Genomic DNA, 16,703 nt, shown 5'->3' with positions numbered 1-16,703 from the left:
CCACCTGCCGAGGTGATTGGTTGCGGCTTGCAGCCAGCGGTGGGCTCTGATTGGCTGCGACGGCGGCTGAGGGGGTTTCCGGAAGGGGGCGGTGGGAGGAGAAGCAATATGGCGGCGGAGAGCGGAGAGGGACAGCAGGAGATGATGGAGGGTGAGAGCCCGCCGGGGGCCGGCACGGCAGCGGCTGCTGAGGGTATCGGGACCGTCCGCCGCTGGGCGGGGCGGCTACCAGCTGCCCGCGGTGGGGCTTGTGGGTGCTCCGCGGCCGGGCAGCCCGCGAGTGTCCAACCCCGAGGGCGACTGCCTGCGGGGGACGGAGCTGCAGCCGGCCGCTGAGCCGGGGCGGGCCGCCCGGGCCGGGAGGAGCGGTGTGTGTTTGTTTCCTCGGCATGGCAGGGTTCCTTCCCCCTCCGCGCGCGAGAGGTGGAAGAAGAGGGTTTGTGAAGGTGACAGTGACGTAAAAATTAAAGAAAATAAGAAAGAAATCCCCTGGCCTGGCGTTACTTTTCCTCGGTTGCCCCATGAAACAAGAGCAAGTACTGAGGGGGAGCCGAGGAGCTCCAGGTCCCCAGGGCCAGGGTGGCCACCAGAGTTGTGGCTGGGGAGAGCATGAAGGGATCTTGCAGATTGTACCGTGGAGACGGTTGCTTTTATCTGCAGGGTTTTTTTTTTTACATATTTATATTTTTATGCCTTCACTTCTTCATGTCATTGGTACTATTGTACACAATACTTATTTTTTTTTATAAAAGCTTTTAAAATGTAATAGTTCTATCTAAATCCATCTCCGTAATCTTTGGAATTGCACTTCATTGATCTAAGAAATTTCCTTTTTCCTCCAGTCTTCTTCCCAGATTGTTGGTTTTAGGAAGATGTGATGGGAGGAAAAAGTGCATCCAAAATCAAAGTAGAAACAAGGGGTAAGAGGCCTTTTATTTAAGACTAAACCTTTCATTTAGTTAACTTAGGATTTCTACTAACTGCATAGTGGTATATATGAATCCTGGTTGTTATATTTGCTTGCTAGTTCTCCCCCTCGCCCCACTGCTGAAAATTGCCTAATTCTGCTCTTATGTATGTTACGCAGTTGATAAGCGGATTGAATCGGAGGAGTCGGGAGATGAAGAAGGGAAGAAGCAAGCAGTTCGCTTGGTAACAGACCTCAGTCAGCAGAGCCTGAAAGATGAGCAGAATGGTGAGAACTCTGCAGGTACCTTGCCAGCCTCAGTGGTTGTGTTGGGAAGCGTTGTCTTACCAGTGGGTATGGTAGCGTACGTGTATCTGTCCTCTCTGTTTCTTGTGGCTATATGATGGTTGTGTCAGTGTTAGTTAACAATGTGAATCTGCCCTACAGCAGTCTTCTTTAAAAATAAATAAATGATAATGTTATCATTGCTGAAATAAAACTGCCTTCTTTTTATGGAACTACTGATATTAGACTTTAGTTTTTTTTCTTGGTTATCCATCCACATTTCTATTCCAAAGCTTTAACATCAAAATGCAAAACACCTTTATTCATACTCTTTTTGTGTTTAAACATAGTAACTTTCTGTGGAAAGGTGCTGGATATGTTCATTAGAAATAAATAGAAACAGCTTTTCATAATTCTGCTTTAATGTATGTAGGGTTTTTTTTTTTTGCCTAAAGAGTTGCCAGATTCTTTTGGAAGGCAAAGGAAATTATTTCTAGATAGACTGAAGGAAGCTGTCAATTTTTTTTCCTTAAATTTAAAAATTCCAAGACATATCAAAATTATATCTGTTTGAATCCTCTTGACTTTAAACTTTTGTTACCGCTATTACTGTTTGTATTAAACATTGGGTAGAAATGTTGACAGGCATTTTAAGCCTGCGCATGTGGGATGGAAGGTTTTGCTTTTCAGTAGCTTGTGTAGAATTTGTCAGAGCAGATCCGTTCCTGAAGACCCTGAATGGTAATATTGCCTGGGCTTTTGGTGCTGGCTAACAATCTGAGATGTAACAGCATCCTTTTGATAGAGATGTCCATGGGATTATTATTGGTCTGGAAATGAAAGTAAAGTAATACAGCAAATTTTAATCCTTTTTGACTGTGCGTCTACTGCAGATCCCTCCTGACTTGCCCATTAGAATTTGCAAAAGTCTTTCCCAAGCTAGTAAATTACTGTGAGAATTTTAGGTCTCATATCTCCTAACTATAAATGAACTCTGTCTAGGTATAATTAATTGTTGATTATAAAAAAAAGCTGTATATAGTAAGTAAATGCTGTGGTGGTATCTGTAAAAGTGTAAGAGCACACCTCGCAAATTGTACATCCCAGCGCTGTATGATCAGTACAGCCGTGCAGATTGGTCAGCCAGTTTTCCTTTATGTTCATGTAACATTGAGTGTTTGTTCAGCTGATGTAATTTAGCTGTGCATTTGAGGTTATATTTTGTATGTTGTTCCCCTGGGAATTATAATATTAGAGAAAATACTTCAAGTGATGTACTCTTATTCCAATGAAAGCAAGAAAAACGCCTTCAGATTTGGTGGCTGAATTACATTGGATACTATTTAATGTAATGACTGTATTGTTACTACTTCTTCCAAACTGTTAGCGTTCAGAAAGCTTCTGTTAGGGCAGAAACCAAGCAGAGGAATAATTTTGGAACATTTGAGTTAGTTTCCGTAGCCAGCTTTTGACTTTCTCAGCTGAAAGGAAAATGAAGAGTTTCACATATTTTTCACAGAAGATCAGCAACGGAAAGAGCTCAAGCAGCTGAAATTTCCAATTTATCATTTAGCTGATTTTCTGAGGAATAGCACCTCTGTTTAGAAAGCTTATAACTTAGCTATTTATAATATTTTTCATGCATATGCAGTTAAAAAAATGTAGTTAGGCTTTTAGTTGCTTTAAATGCTTGTGGTACTGTGAACTTATGTAACTTAGTAACTACTGTTCCGTACTGCGGAATTTGGATTTCCTGAATGTCGTATTTTTTCCTACATCTGCAAAGCTGTGTAGCTTGCAGGCATGGGTTACACAAAAATTCACTTAAGTAACTTCACTGCCAGAGCAATGTTTTTTCCTCTTGAGAAACCTGCTGCATTAAAAATTATGGACTACAGCGCTGTTTGCGTAGTTACTGCATGCAAGTGAAATGGCAGTTCTGTTTGTAAAGTGGTTGTAGAAGGGTCAGTGTAGGGTGTTTTGTGTCCGCTTTGTTCCTGAATCAGATGTTGGTTGATAACTGACAGGACTGTACATTTGCTGGAATCGTTTTTGTTTCTCTTCTTTGAGAGAAAATGTATTTCAACATTCTCATACCAATACTGATTTATCAGTGTTAACCGTATACATATCTCACTCAGACTGCTATGTGGAGAGTGTTTGATACACAGTACATAAACTTTGAGAGTTAGCCTTGTTACATAGTTACATAGTGCCTCTATGTTCAGTTTTAAATTACTTTTATGTCCGTGAATTTGATACATGTATTCTGTGTGATTCGGTTTTGTGCCTTCAGACTCGCGTATTTTTTTCCCCACACTGGCTCTACTAGGACTGTTCACTCAAAGCAAAATTCAAGGAGGGGATGTGATCCTTCATTCCACGCTACCCTTTGACCGATCCCAGAACAGAGTATTTAATGCATTGCCAAAACCAAATGTGTGTAAATGGTCTCTAATGGGTGCTGTGATGAAACACGTAATTTTGTAGAGAAGCCTGCCAGCCAAAAAAGGTTGAAGGATTTTTTTTTTCACTTGAAATTTTTTTTGGTTGAAGAATTTTTTTTTTTTTTTTTTTTTACTGACTGCGTGAGTGGCTTTGCTGTTGGACGACTTTAAAGTCTCAAAAGGAGAAGTTCCTTCACCATGAGCATAACTTACTGCTAGTACACTTTTAAAGCAAGGGGAATAGTTCAGATTTTTATGCGATATCTCAAATAACTGGTTTTCCAAACCTGGGCTGCGTTCCTGTTGGCTGTAAATTCAGCTAGGGTGCTTGTTTGGCTTGGAGTGCTTTATGCTGGCAGCCCTTTGCACCCTAGAAATAGGTCAAAGAGATGCAGCCTTGGTAGTGGCAGGGTAGGATATCGCACTCCCCTGCTGAATAGCATAGCTCCTGATCTGGAAGAAAACTAAGGAAATTCCAGTGTTGCCCACTGCTAAAATGCTGACAGACGTATGTATGCATGTCAGTTTTGATGGTGTTTCTATACTGCCATTCAATATCACCAAGCCTGTCTGCTCATTTCGCATCACCAAAATATAATTTATGCTCCCTGCTAATTTACACTATAAATAATCTAAAAAGATGAGGGACAGAGGATTGCTTTTCAGTCTTAACTTCGGTGAGTCAGTTCACTTAGTGCTCTTTCCTATTTGAATGCCCAGGCAAGAGCAGTAGCCCAAATACAGCGAGGTAAATGATGGTATGTGAAGCTGTCAAAGCCTTGGAGTTTGATGGCAGTATTAAAAATTGTCATGCCTGTGCTGTTCATCCTTGCAGTGCTACTTACAATGCCAAGCATCGGTAGGAAAACCACTTGTTAAGTATAGGGCACATTTGGAAGGATGTTGTAACCATGCTGGGCTATAGAAACAGCCCTTACTTCTGGGTTAATGGAAGGAGCTTGCATACAGTAATACAGGACTTAATGCAAAGCCTTTGGAATTTGACTGTAATTAAAGTGCCTTTGTTTTGTAGTAGCGCATACAGAAGCTACACAGATGAAGTGGAAAGGGGTTGCATGTTGTATGTTTTGCAAAGTCATGTTAGACTTTCTTTGGCAATTGACACAACCAGCACACCATCTTCAACAAATGGGACTCGGGCATGAATTATTCAGCATGAATTTATCCAGTAAATTTTGCTCCCTCTTGTGCTGTGATAGAAGCACAGCAAATGTTGGGCTGTCTTCCAGAGCTATAAAGGCATTTCCCAAGAAAATGTATGCAGTGTGATAAACAATTTTTTCTAGCATATTAGTGAGTTCAGTCAAACAAAAGAAGGGAGGTTCATATGAAAGGGTGCACAACATTGACATAAACGGGCAGGATTTATGAAAGAAAAGCTGAAGGGTGGGATTGCTGAGATGCTTGGTCATTTCTGGCACTATCACTAGACAGTTTAGAGTCCCCCTTGGCAAGGTTGTCGGACACTTTGGCATAGACACTTTGGGTGGTGTATCTTCAGAGGGATGATGGCTCTAAGTGTAAAGAAAAGGAATCCTGCCCAGATCATTCTTAAGTCAGTATTATTCAGCAGCCACGTGAGCAGGCTAAGGAGGGTGCTGCTCTTTCTGTCTTTTGCATCTAGGCATGAAATCCTGTTGTTAAGAGAGCTTTTTTTTTGTGACTAACTGTCACAACAAAAGCCAGATAGGTGAAGTGTATTTTTAATGCAGCAGAATATCTGAACTGTGCATCTCGTGTTTCTTCTCCTGAGGAGAGTTTGCTCCTTTGTCCCTCCAGATGTTAGACACTGTAGTCTTGCCTTTAGCTGTCAGATGGCAGAAGTTTGTAATGTATTTGCTTCTCCTGCAGGAGAAGCAGAGACACCGGTGGACATGGAGACAATTAGCCTGGACCCAGAAGCCGAGGTAAAGGCAGATTTTTGTCCTCACAGTAGTTTATACAGTGGGAGGAAAACGGAGGCAGAGGGAAGTATTGAAACCTGGTTAAAAGATCTAATTCTTCTGAAGATGCTGGCTGTCATGATCTTCCTCAGAATTGATTCAGAGCCTTTAGACTAGAAGTAGAGCTGTTTTATTCTTTAACAGTAGTTCTGTTAGTCATTTAGAATTTTAAATTAAGCATGGAGGTGCTGAAAGTGAGGCTGTACTGCAACATTAGTGACAGGCTATGAGCTTTTGTGAGAGTATCTTTAAAGAACTAATTGCTGCTGTCAGACTCATGATCTGTAATAGGAACAGCTACTTAACTGTCCTTGTGCCTTGGCATTGACAGCGTCAGGAGCCTGTTAGCTGGAGAGTTTTTGAGCTTGGGTGGTAAAGTGCTCTGTTTCTCTTTGACTGACTGACCTGCAAAACTGGAATATCTGGGGCTTGATGGCACAGATGTGAAGTGCATCAGCTGATTGCCAGTGCAGAGTTAACATTCACAGAACCACCAGACTATTTGAACTGTCAGTGGTTCCTGTTCGTCTGAGGCCTGGAGCTGGAAATAGCAAAGTGTGTTCCTGTTAAGCCCTAGCGAAGTGAGTAAGGGAATTTTCTGAAAAAATTGATTCATACTAGGCAGCAGATTTTTTTCTGTCTCGGTAGATTCAGAATTTACTGCAAAAGATTGCTAATTTTGGTGAATCAATGAGTAAGAAGAGGGTTGTTGCCTTTTCACTGTATTTGCAGTTGACAAGCTTAGGCCACATTTTTCACCTGTGATGGTAAAATCATGTGCTAAACCCAGTCGTCACAAGCTCTTTGAAGGGAAGTTTTATTGAGCTACACATTTTGTAGGACTGTAATTTTCCTTAGAACAAAATACCAGGTTGATCTTTGAAGGGTGTTTTCAAACAGCTGCTGAATGCCGCCATTTCTCTTTCAGGATGTTGACTTGAATCATTTCCGAATTGGGAAGATTGAAGGGTTTGAGGTGCTCAAGAAAGTGAAGGTAACAGTCCTAAAGAATAGAGAATGCTTCTTGGAACTGGAGATTTTGAATATCTAACTTATAAGAGGACAGATACAGGAGTCTCTTTGGCCGAGATCCTGATGAGTTCACTTCCTATTTAAGTGAAGGGCGGCTGTGTTTACCCATTTGTCAAGTAGTAACAAAAATCCTGGGGTTTTACAAGTTGATCTTGGAAGTGGATGAGAGACAACGCATCAGGGCTCATCCTAAGAGATACATTCTGCACTTGCACAGTGGGCTTAACATAGAATAATGTAGACTGGAAAGGACCTCTGGAGGTCAAAGCAGATCCAGTTAGAGCATGTTGCTTGAGGCATTCTCCAGTCAAGCTCTTGAGTATTTCCAAGGATTGAGATTACGTAGTTTCTTTGGGCTGCTGTTCTAGTGTCTGACCATCTTCATGGTAAAAGATTTCCTTCTGTAGAGTTGGAGTAAAACAAGAAAAGATTGTGTTGCGGGGGGGAGAGAAAAAGAAAAGACAACCAACCAACCAAATTTAATGGGGGGAAAAAACCCAGAATTTATTGTCTGTATGCCAAAAGACATTACATGCTGTTACTCATATCCATTTTCTTGTTTATTTTTAAACTTTTCCCCAACTATTAGACTCTGTGTCTCCGTCAGAATTTGATTAAGCACATTGAGAACCTGGAGCAATTGCAGACCTTGCGGGAACTGGATCTGTATGACAATCAAATTCGAAAGATCGAGAACCTGGAGTCTCTAGTGGAACTTGAGTGAGTCCAGGGGAATCACCAGGATTAGGTTGAGGGTGGTTTGTCACTCACAGAGTCACTCATGCTGTACTTATTCCAGTATTTTTCACCCAGGCCTTTCTCATTATTCGTTTGGATGCTCTATGAAGGATAATGTCTGTTTTCCATTGGTATTTAACCTGTGCAGTAAACCAGTTTCATAATCCTGAAGCTCACCAGGGACAGTCAGCTGGAAGTGAAATGTGTACTGTGTAAGGCAGTGGGAACGATAGGTGGTGGCGGCTTCTGTGCAGGTGCAGAAGCCCTCAGGCACCCTTTGCTTTTGTCAGCGAGAGCTCCGTATAACAGGTTTTGTCCTGCAGAAAATAAGAGATTTCAGGTGAGACTGGGACTTTTTAGGGGGTGTTAGGGAGGGAGTAGCGCTCTTCCTAGTTTCTGGCACTTGTCTGTGATCACTCTGGACATGCATTACAAAACTGGGAGGGGCAAGGAGGACTGACCTGCTTCCCACAGTCATAACTGCTTCATGCTTACGGGAGGCCTTGACATTGTCCTGTCAGAGGCAGATCTTTTGTGCACGTAACTTTCCCAAGGAAGATGCAGTACTGAAGAGTGGCTTCCTCCCACAGTGGCAGCTCTGTGACTGGGCAAAATAATGGCTATCTTCTGCAAGTGACACTTTTAAAAAAAAAAAAGAAAAAAAGAAAAATTCCCTGACACACTATAGAATTATTTTGAAAGTTATACTTGTTGCCATTTCTGATAAAAACAAATCATACTTACGACTCTAGCTTCAAGGCCTAGCAAAGTGCTTGCTCTCTGCAGATACTGAGGTTCCTCAGCAGTTTACAAGTGGCTCTTCTAGAATCATCCATGCCTGATGGACTGAAGAGACCTTTATTTTGTTTTACCTCAGGATCCTGGACATCTCCTTTAATGTTCTGCGACACATTGAAGGACTAGATCGGCTTACCCAACTTAAGAAACTCTTCCTTGTTAACAACAAAATCAGCAAAATTGAGAATTTGAGCAACTTGCAGATGCTACAGATGTTAGAGCTGGGATCCAATCGAATCCGGGTAGGCTTCCTGTGCAAGATGTTAGCTGCAGAGTTTTGGGCTCTTTGGCTTGGGATTAGCCTTTTCTGAAAGTGCACTGAATTGACTTTTACTTGCAATTTTGTTCTTTTTATCGTTTCAGTAACTTAATGTGTAATTGCTTATTGCTGGGCATGCTGGTTGCTTTAATTATGTATGCATGTAGTACCTGGCTACTAAATTACTATTCATGAATTTCTCTCTTTAATGAACTCACGCATCCCCTGTGTGTTGTCTTTTGCAGATGATGGTTTCCTCCTGATAGAGAGCCAAGCATATCAAAGCTAGCAATTACTGTTTTCTTTTCCCTTCCCAGAGGCTGATGCTCTTGTGATAAAGCCTATTGAATGCAAATTTAATTCTAGTTTGATTTGTATGTGTAGTTGATAACCTGCTGCATCAGTCTCACTCAGGAAAAAAGATTTTCTTCAGGCTTTGCTCTGAAGTGCCTCAAAAACCTGACAACGTACTGCTGGTTACTTTTTTTATTGTGCAGTTTGTGACCTTTTCAATTTAGGTTACTTTTTTTTTTTACTTGCAAAGTAAACAATTTCTAGGAGCTTTTTCAGTAATGTGCACTTTAGAAAATACTTGTAACAGATAAGTGCATTCAAGTCTGAAAATTGTCAAAGTTGGCGCTCCTTGTTCACAATACCTGAAAAATTACTTCTTATGCTGAAAGAGCAAAGTAGGAAAATAACTGTTTGTTCTCTGTATTTCAAGCCTTGTGGAAGCATGCTTCTCCTTCTAGAAAGGAAGGAAGCTTCAGCTAACAGTCTTTTAAGGCAGAAATGTTTGCTACTTTTATGAACTGGAAAAATTTTATTTTGCTCCTAAAGCTAAACTGGACTGACTTTCATCCGAAGGAATTTCTGCTTTGGAAATGAAATTACTTAGAGGAATAAATCTAGAGCATGAGAACGTGAGCCAGATCAGAGGAGTGATTAGGGACTGTAGAGTTTGCATAGGTTGAGGGAACATGAGTCAGAGGGAGGTGCACTTTCCTGTATTCAGAAACATAACAGGCTAAGCACACTGATCTGTACATTTCAAAAGCTGGGTTAAGTGAAACTGTACGGTATTCTGTATGTAAGCATCATTACCTCGTGCAAAAGAAAATCCAGCTGGATTTCTATATTGACACTTAAGCAATTCAACGCCACTAACATTGTCAAACCAAAAAATATCTTTTAAACAATTAGATTAGATTTATTTCACGTGTGTTTTCTCAGTGTTGAGCCTGAGCATATTAACAAAACAAAAAAGTCCAAGTTGTCACTTATGGGTAACACAAGCTTCTTAAATTACTTTATTTTTAGCATTTTTTCTATTTATCTGTTGATTCTATTCTGTCTTCTTCAAACAGCACAGCTCTGTGCTTCCAGTTGCTTTACTGGAGTAACCTGTGCCTAGGCTAGACATGAAGAAATACATATCATGTTATTTGGAGCCCGCTAGAACTCCTTTAGTAGTTTTCTGTTAGTAGCGTGGCCTGGGTCTGTGCTTTACATCCTTAACTGTTCAGGGTAAAAGCCTATGGCCTGTCTGTTCACGCAGTGTTCCTGAGTCTGAGGTGCCTTATATACTCATCCCCTGTGCGGTAAAGCTTCTGCAGAAATGCTGTCTTAGTCATTTTGCTGCACACTGACCTTTTGGAGTGCACTTGCCCTGGACTCCATCATGACTTAGGAAGCACTTGTAATTCTGTCCCTTTTGCATGAATTGTGGGGAAGCGGAACTTCATGCTTGAGCTGATGCATTTTCTTGCTTTTTTTCTTTTTCTCCAAAGTTGGACTGAGACAACTATAAGGCAAACACTTCTTTATTTGTTCCTTAGGTTTTTTCCCCTCATGTCCATCTGTTTCATACTTTAACTTAAGTGTGGCTTTTTTATAGCTTTAATTAGATTTTTTTTTTTTTCCCCCTGACTATTTCTTCTCAGTATCCTCAGAATTGCAAATATTTCCTCCTCAGGGCTGATGGAGCTACCAATGAGCAACAAATCTATTATTTTCTTGCAAGGTCAAAACAGGGGTAAGTTTACAGGCTAGAAGGAAGGTGAATCCAAATATGAGCTGATAAACACCTTATGTTGAATCTGTTTGCAATTGTGGGATAGATATTGAAAAGCTTCTTTGCTTTCCGAAGTGTATCTGTAAAGTTCTAGTGTGTGTGCTTGTGTCCATCTTCCTCTCTTTATACACGCACAGATAAATGTACACATACACAGATTAATCTAAGTGGTGCTAGGACTCAGTGGCCTGTCTCACGGCACTACTAGTCTCTGAAACTGTGCCAGGCAAGGAGGCTGTGGAAGAGCTGAGGTGTCAGAAGGTACTTGAGCACAGATGCGCAGCTGTCTGTGTATCTATATCCATATTACTGTTCTTCTATGAGCTGAAGTCTGTTTTTAAAATTCTTCTCTCTTTTAACAGCACCTTTGTTGAATTAAGAGACTTTCCCCTGCAAAAAAAAAAACATTGTATTTACTTTCCTTCTGTTTACAGAAGCCTTTTCTAAGCACACTCTTTTCCCCTTCTCTTGCCCTGTTTTCTCTCTTCTCTTCGTACTTTCTGGTGCCTCTTCCTTTATAATTACAGAATATGGTTCTTCTTGAGGCCTCACAGATATAATTATTTTCTCCCACTGAAGGCTGGGCTCAGGACTTAAACTGGTATAGTGTATATGTTCTGCCAGGAGCATGTGTATTTAAAACATGTACATCACTTAAATTGGTATGTGTGTGTTCTACTAGCAGCATGAATATGTAGCCAGTAGTTAAATATATGAACACATACACCCATGAGATGGTTAACCTTGCTTATGACAGCTAAACCGCTTGCTTCTGACTGTTACACAGTCACGGATGCTCAGGACTAAATTTCCAAATTATATTTTCTCCTCCCAGATTCTCTTTCCATTCTCTAGTGACAGATATTTCTTGCTTCACAAATGAGTATCTTTGCCCTGGATACACCTCATGGCCCAGGGAAAATCACTTTCAGAGCTCCCTGAGCCTTTTCATTCTCTGCTCTTGCTGCCTGGACAGTGGAGACGACAGCCAGGACAAAGCAACATGACCCTTGCTGAAAATCAGCAAATAGTAGTGCCACATTACAGCTGTGACACGGGCTGAGGTTCACTGTCACCGCACAAAGTCCTGCACTTACTCTGCTCTTGGGTCGCCATGTGTGCGCTTTGTGTTGTGGAATTGGCAGGCTTGTGTTTTTCAGGAGTGCAGCTCCGTGGGTCAAGGCTATAAAATGCCAGCCACGTCTACAGGTCAGAGTTTTGTGTCGCAGCAATAACACTGTCTCCCTTGGTCATTTTGCAGGCAATTGAAAACATCGACGCTTTGGCTAATCTTGACAGTCTGTTCCTTGGAAAGAATAAAATCACCAAGCTCCAGAACTTGGATGCTCTGACAAACTTGTCCGTGCTCAGTATACAGGTATTGATTCTACTTTGTACTGGTATTTTTTGAACAGCGTTGGTTGCATGAACCACCTTGTAATTTATAAGCTCTGTATCAGGAGGTCTTCAGTATTTGAGTCAAACTCCTGGGATCCCAGTGTACTGGGACTGAAGTGTTGTAACGTCCCTTCTGACCATTCCATTAAAAAGACCTACAAAATGAATGCTATTAATGCTTAGACCCGTTGTTTCTAAAGATGACAAGCGGAAAACTTTCAGGCTACAACTTTTGATGGGATGGTCAGAACCTGATTCTTCTAAACTTAGAGTTTGTTTCCTGTGGGACTTCATTGTACATCAGTGGTACAGAGATCAAATGAGCTGGGCCTGTGAGATCAATGTGGACCCAAGCAGACTGTTCCCCCTTCCCATCCATACTTCAGAGAAGTGCTTTTTCTCCAATTACTCCCTTGGGTTTTGGTTTGTTTAGAGTGAACTTAAATTTAAACTGTTACACTTTCAGAATAACCGTCTGACCAAGATTGAGGGGCTGCAGAGCTTGGTGAACTTGCGCGAGTTGTACCTCAGCCACAATGGCATCGAAGTCATCGAGGGACTGGAGAACAATGTGAGCAGGCTCTTGCTAAGCATGTGACAGAATCGTTGTCCTAAGCTACTCCCGTTAGTGACTGTGCTTTTCTGGAAGTTTTTGTTCTCAGCTCCCTCAGTTACATGTGAGGTCCTGAGTTTCTTGAAAAGACCGCAAAGATCCAAGTATTTGTAACATTAAAATATCTTGCGTGAGTGAAGCTCCTCCAGATCTTCTTGAAGTAGAGTTGTTTTTCTCTCCTGGGGAGGGGAAGGACAAGGTGTGGTTAATGCAGCAGGCTGACTGATCTTCAGCAGTGGAAGGACCGGTGGCTGCAGCCGGCTGTCCCTGCTGCAGCCTTTCAGACAGCAGTTTGTAGATAACCATGAGTTCTTTTCAATAGGATGACAACTGGAGCTTGGGAGTAAGAGAGACAAGCTGTGGCACGTGGCTTGCCTTCGTGTCAATATACATTTCTAGATTTCTGGATAGGATTGATTTCACAGAAGCCTGTAGCGCTTTCGTTTACACAAAACAGTCAATGGCATTGTCAGAGAGCGGAGACAGTCTGGATCTTAGTTGTCTGTGTGCAAGGCAGAAAAGAAAAATTCTCTGAAACTAGTAGTTTCCTGCAAAAAAAAGTTTGTTCACTCTGCTGCTTGAGGGGACACTTATGGTCTGATTTTAATGGATTCCTCTTCTTAATGTACTATAAGGAAAAGTCACTTTTTAGGAGCCCTTGGCAGGCAGTTGCAACTGGCCAGTTTCATTTTTGTCACGTGGCTTCTGGGAGGTCAGTAACCCAGCTTAATGAGGAGCAGCCTTCCTTGCTGTATTTAGGCAGTGAGAGTTCCTGTGCTGCGTGTCAGCAGCTGGCAATAATGTGTCTTTGCTTCTAACAGTTTCCAGGTCTGGGCCTGAAAAAAGTGGGGCGGAGGAGATGAAAGAAAATCCGGTCTAATGTTTTTGTGTTTGCTTGTCTAGAATAAACTCACAATGCTGGACATTGCAGCCAACAGAATCAAGAAGATTGAAAATATCAGTCACCTAACAGAGCTGCAGGAATTCTGGGTAAGCGCAGGCTGGAGCTGTTCCCCGAAACATCTGTGCAGCGGTCGAAGAAACCCTTCTGATGCGGAGCAGTGGGAGGGTGGTGTGCATGTATGTCATGGAGTAAACTCTTCTTGTTCTGGTGACCAGCTTTAGGACCTTGACAGTCTGCACGGATAGAGTATATGACGGCTTCTGCCAGGGAAAGAGTTGAGCTTAGAAGATTCTTTGCAAGGCTTTGCTTAGTGGTAATGAGTCTGTCTCTACCTAGGAAATAGGCCCTGCCTTCGTGCCTGTCATGGTTATGAAACGGCCCTACTGTGTCCTATTTTTGCAGATCTCATTTTTCTTTAAGTGAACGCGACAGAGTAAATGGGGAAAGCTGATATTGGCTCACCACTGCACTGGAGCACAGTGCCTGCTCAGAGCAGAGTTGATATGTTCATGTTGTTATAAGTACGAGGAAAATGAAAACATCTTCTGGTTTATATACGTTTGTGTGAGGTAGATAGCAGTTTAGGGTTGCTTCTGTTTCTTTGTGGCATCCTAAATAACTAAGCCCTTTGTCATTCATCAGTCATCTAGTCAGGAAAAATACAGAGACACCCTCTTCTGAATCGTCGGTCCCCCGCCATATTTGGGAGCTGTGTACAAATCTGCTCACGTGTGGGGGAAAAAGCAGCAGATGTTCATGAGTTGGCATGTGCTTTAGCTCTTGTAGAGTGTCTGAGAGTGAGAGTTGTGCTGCTTAATGTCTCTCATTTGAGTTCAGTTATTTAAACTCTTGGGCAGAGGTAAAAGGAGTGGAAAGCAGCTGCAAATGAAACCAAGCCAGAGCCTGGAGTCCAGGCTACCTGGACCATTTTCCTCATATTGCAGTGTGGTGTAGCAGATGGCTGGTGGTGTTACCTGGCTGTGCCTGTTCTGTAAGGAACTTTTTACAGAACAGGAGCTGAGAAGCCTGTTTAGCGACATCTTTTGGGCAGTAAAAATGAGACGGTGCAGCGTGGCTTGTGTGGGACCTGTTGTGATCCTTTGCAATTTCCTCCAGTCTTCCTCTCTGCTGTTGCTCTGCTTATAGAAGAAGGCGTTGCACAGCTGTTTCCACTTGTTTTACAGAAAGTAAAGGGAAGGTCCTAACCTCATTGGACTTGCTTTGCAAAAATGCTAGTGCATTTAAAGAGTCCTTTGTCAAAGCAGAGCACTGACCAAGATCTGTTAGCTGAACCTGGAAAATGCCCTCCTGGCTTTTTTCCACTTTAAGCCTGTTTTTTTTTTTTTTAAAAAAAAAAAAAATTATGTGCTTTTTGATAAAGAACAGGGCAGAATTTTCTTTGATATGAACAAGTGTTGCGTCTACTAATTTATATTTTTTCACTGGCTGTAGAGTTGAAGCCACGTAATAAAGTCAGTTAACACCTTAAGGAAGTAGAATTTCAAATCCCAGATACTGTGGGAATCTTCTAACAGTTTCCCAGTCCATCTCCAGTGCAGGGACTGAGACATCTGAAGGTCAAGTGGCTTGGCTGAAGTAATGTTGTGATGAGCTGTAAAGGATGAAAGGGCTAGCAGGTTTTCTTCAGAGTCTTAGTCCAGGATCTTAACTACAAAGCCATCTTCAGCTGCAGCACTGGTGGTCCCGATGATGAAGCAGTTTTCTTTCACTGGACTAAGTGGAGCGGGGCAGCTGGAGAAGAGAGAACTGCTCTTCTGCCGCCACAGCAAACGGGATGCGCAAAGTTTCCAGTTTACCATGGGCGCCTGATGCGAGGAACAGTTGTTGAAGGGGGGCAGAGCCAATCCAGTGGGTTTTTTATTTGAAGATGGTGTTACTGTAGTGACTGCCTCTATCCAAAAGCAAGGGGTGGCTGAAGTCTCTAGGCTGGATAGCATGTGGCCGTTGTGCATGCTTTGCTTCCTTGCCAGGCACTTGAAGCATTCATCCCCTTGCATGGGAATTCCTTTGCAGTGCCAGCAGTGAGGCAGGTCCTGGGCTGACAGGAGGAGAGCCTAAATCAGGGAGCTTGGCGCTTTCTCTGGTGTGAAGAAGCACTTTTTGTGGGGAAGTGATGTGGAGAGGAGAGGAAAATGTCACTTTTCACATCAGTTTGTGACCTTATTTAATGTTTTGTGGGAAATCATGAAAGTAAAGAGAGATGTTGCAGTGGAAGAAAATCTTGACATAAAATTTACAGCCCTTAAATGAACAGTATATGTGCTGGGACACTGTATAAGAAGACTGTCCCAGTGTTGTGCTGGGTCTCTCCCAGCATACTAGCTGGATTGGGTGCGCTGTCTGAAGGGTGGAGCGTTTGACCAGCAACCCCCAACAGCGTGGGGCAGTTGGAGATGGTTAGTGAGGCCTGGAGTGTGAGACAGGAAAGCGTATCTTGGAGCTTCCAGGGGGAGAGGGACCGTGTAGGCAGGATCTTAATGCGGATGAAGACTGTACGGCGTTACTGCCGCTGGGCAACAGTCATCCTCCTGAGCAGCATCGGTGTGGCTAGGCTGCTGCTAACTGGGCTCGGCTTGGGAGCATCTGTGTGTGTGAGCGTGTCTGTCTGTGCTCTGCAGATGAACGATAACCTCGTCGAGAGCTGGAGCGACCTGGATGAGCTGAAAGGAGCGAAGAACTTGGAGACTGTCTATCTGGAGCGAAACCCCCTGCAGAAGGATCCCCAGTACCGGCGCAAAATCATGCTGGCTCTCCCGACTGTCCGGCAGATCGATGCCACGTTCGTTCGATTCTGAACCTCCTGCTGCCCTCTCTCTCCTGCCCTCCTTGGAGAAATGTCCCAACTGGGTTTTTTATCCACTTACCACTCTCCAGGTCTTCAGTACACTGACACTCGCAGAGCAGATGGTCGATAAAAAGCACTGAATACCAGATCTTGTGTACAATGCACTCATTGTTTTTGAAATGTTGTTGTTATTATTATTATTAAATCTTAACACAAGAGGCTTCCTTGTGCTTGCATCTGTTATTTATGGGGGAGGTTTTGCCAGAAAGTGTTTGCAATAGAGTGGAGCCACTTGCTGACTTTTGTTGACTCTGTGACACACCTTCAGGTTAGTAAAGCCTTGCAAACATGACTTCTGGATTCAGGCTCAATTGCGGTCTGTAAAAAATGTGAAAAGATAAGTTCATGTTGTTTTAAGCAGGTTATAAAATGGTCTTGATGAGAAGAATCTGATGAAGATGCTCATCCAGGTTATCAG

General features: G+C 42.6%; 1 protein-coding gene across 4 annotated transcripts; it reads left to right on the top strand.

The window, feature by feature from the left end:
• The first annotated feature begins 67 nt into the window (after positions 1–67).
• PPP1R7 (protein phosphatase 1 regulatory subunit 7) lies at positions 68–16,445 on the top strand. 4 transcript variants are annotated; one of them, XM_086754541.1, is made up of 11 exons: positions 76–151; positions 843–920; positions 1,088–1,195; positions 5,512–5,567; positions 6,532–6,597; positions 7,225–7,355; positions 8,251–8,413; positions 11,766–11,882; positions 12,369–12,473; positions 13,419–13,505; positions 16,059–16,445. In XM_086754541.1, exons 2-11 carry the CDS (start codon positions 878–880, stop codon positions 16,233–16,235), a joined length of 1,053 nt encoding a protein of 350 aa, XP_086610667.1. In that variant the 5' UTR covers positions 76–151; positions 843–877; the 3' UTR covers positions 16,236–16,445. The 4 variants fall into 4 exon arrangements, with proteins under 4 accessions (XP_086610668.1, XP_086610666.1, XP_086610667.1 ...); XM_086754538.1 differs by having other exon boundaries at positions 1,088–1,210; XM_086754542.1 differs by lacking the exon at positions 843–920 and having other exon boundaries at positions 68–151.
• Positions 16,446–16,703: the final 258 nt, after the last annotated feature.

This window comes from Chlamydotis macqueenii, chromosome 9 (genome assembly GCF_036417535.1).
Source record: "Chlamydotis macqueenii isolate bChlMac1 chromosome 9, bChlMac1.mat, whole genome shotgun sequence".
Classification (NCBI taxonomy): Eukaryota; Metazoa; Chordata; class Aves; order Otidiformes; family Otididae; genus Chlamydotis; species Chlamydotis macqueenii.
The sequence above is the reverse complement of the archived record's forward strand: the minus strand, read 5'-3'. Positions and strand labels throughout refer to the sequence as shown.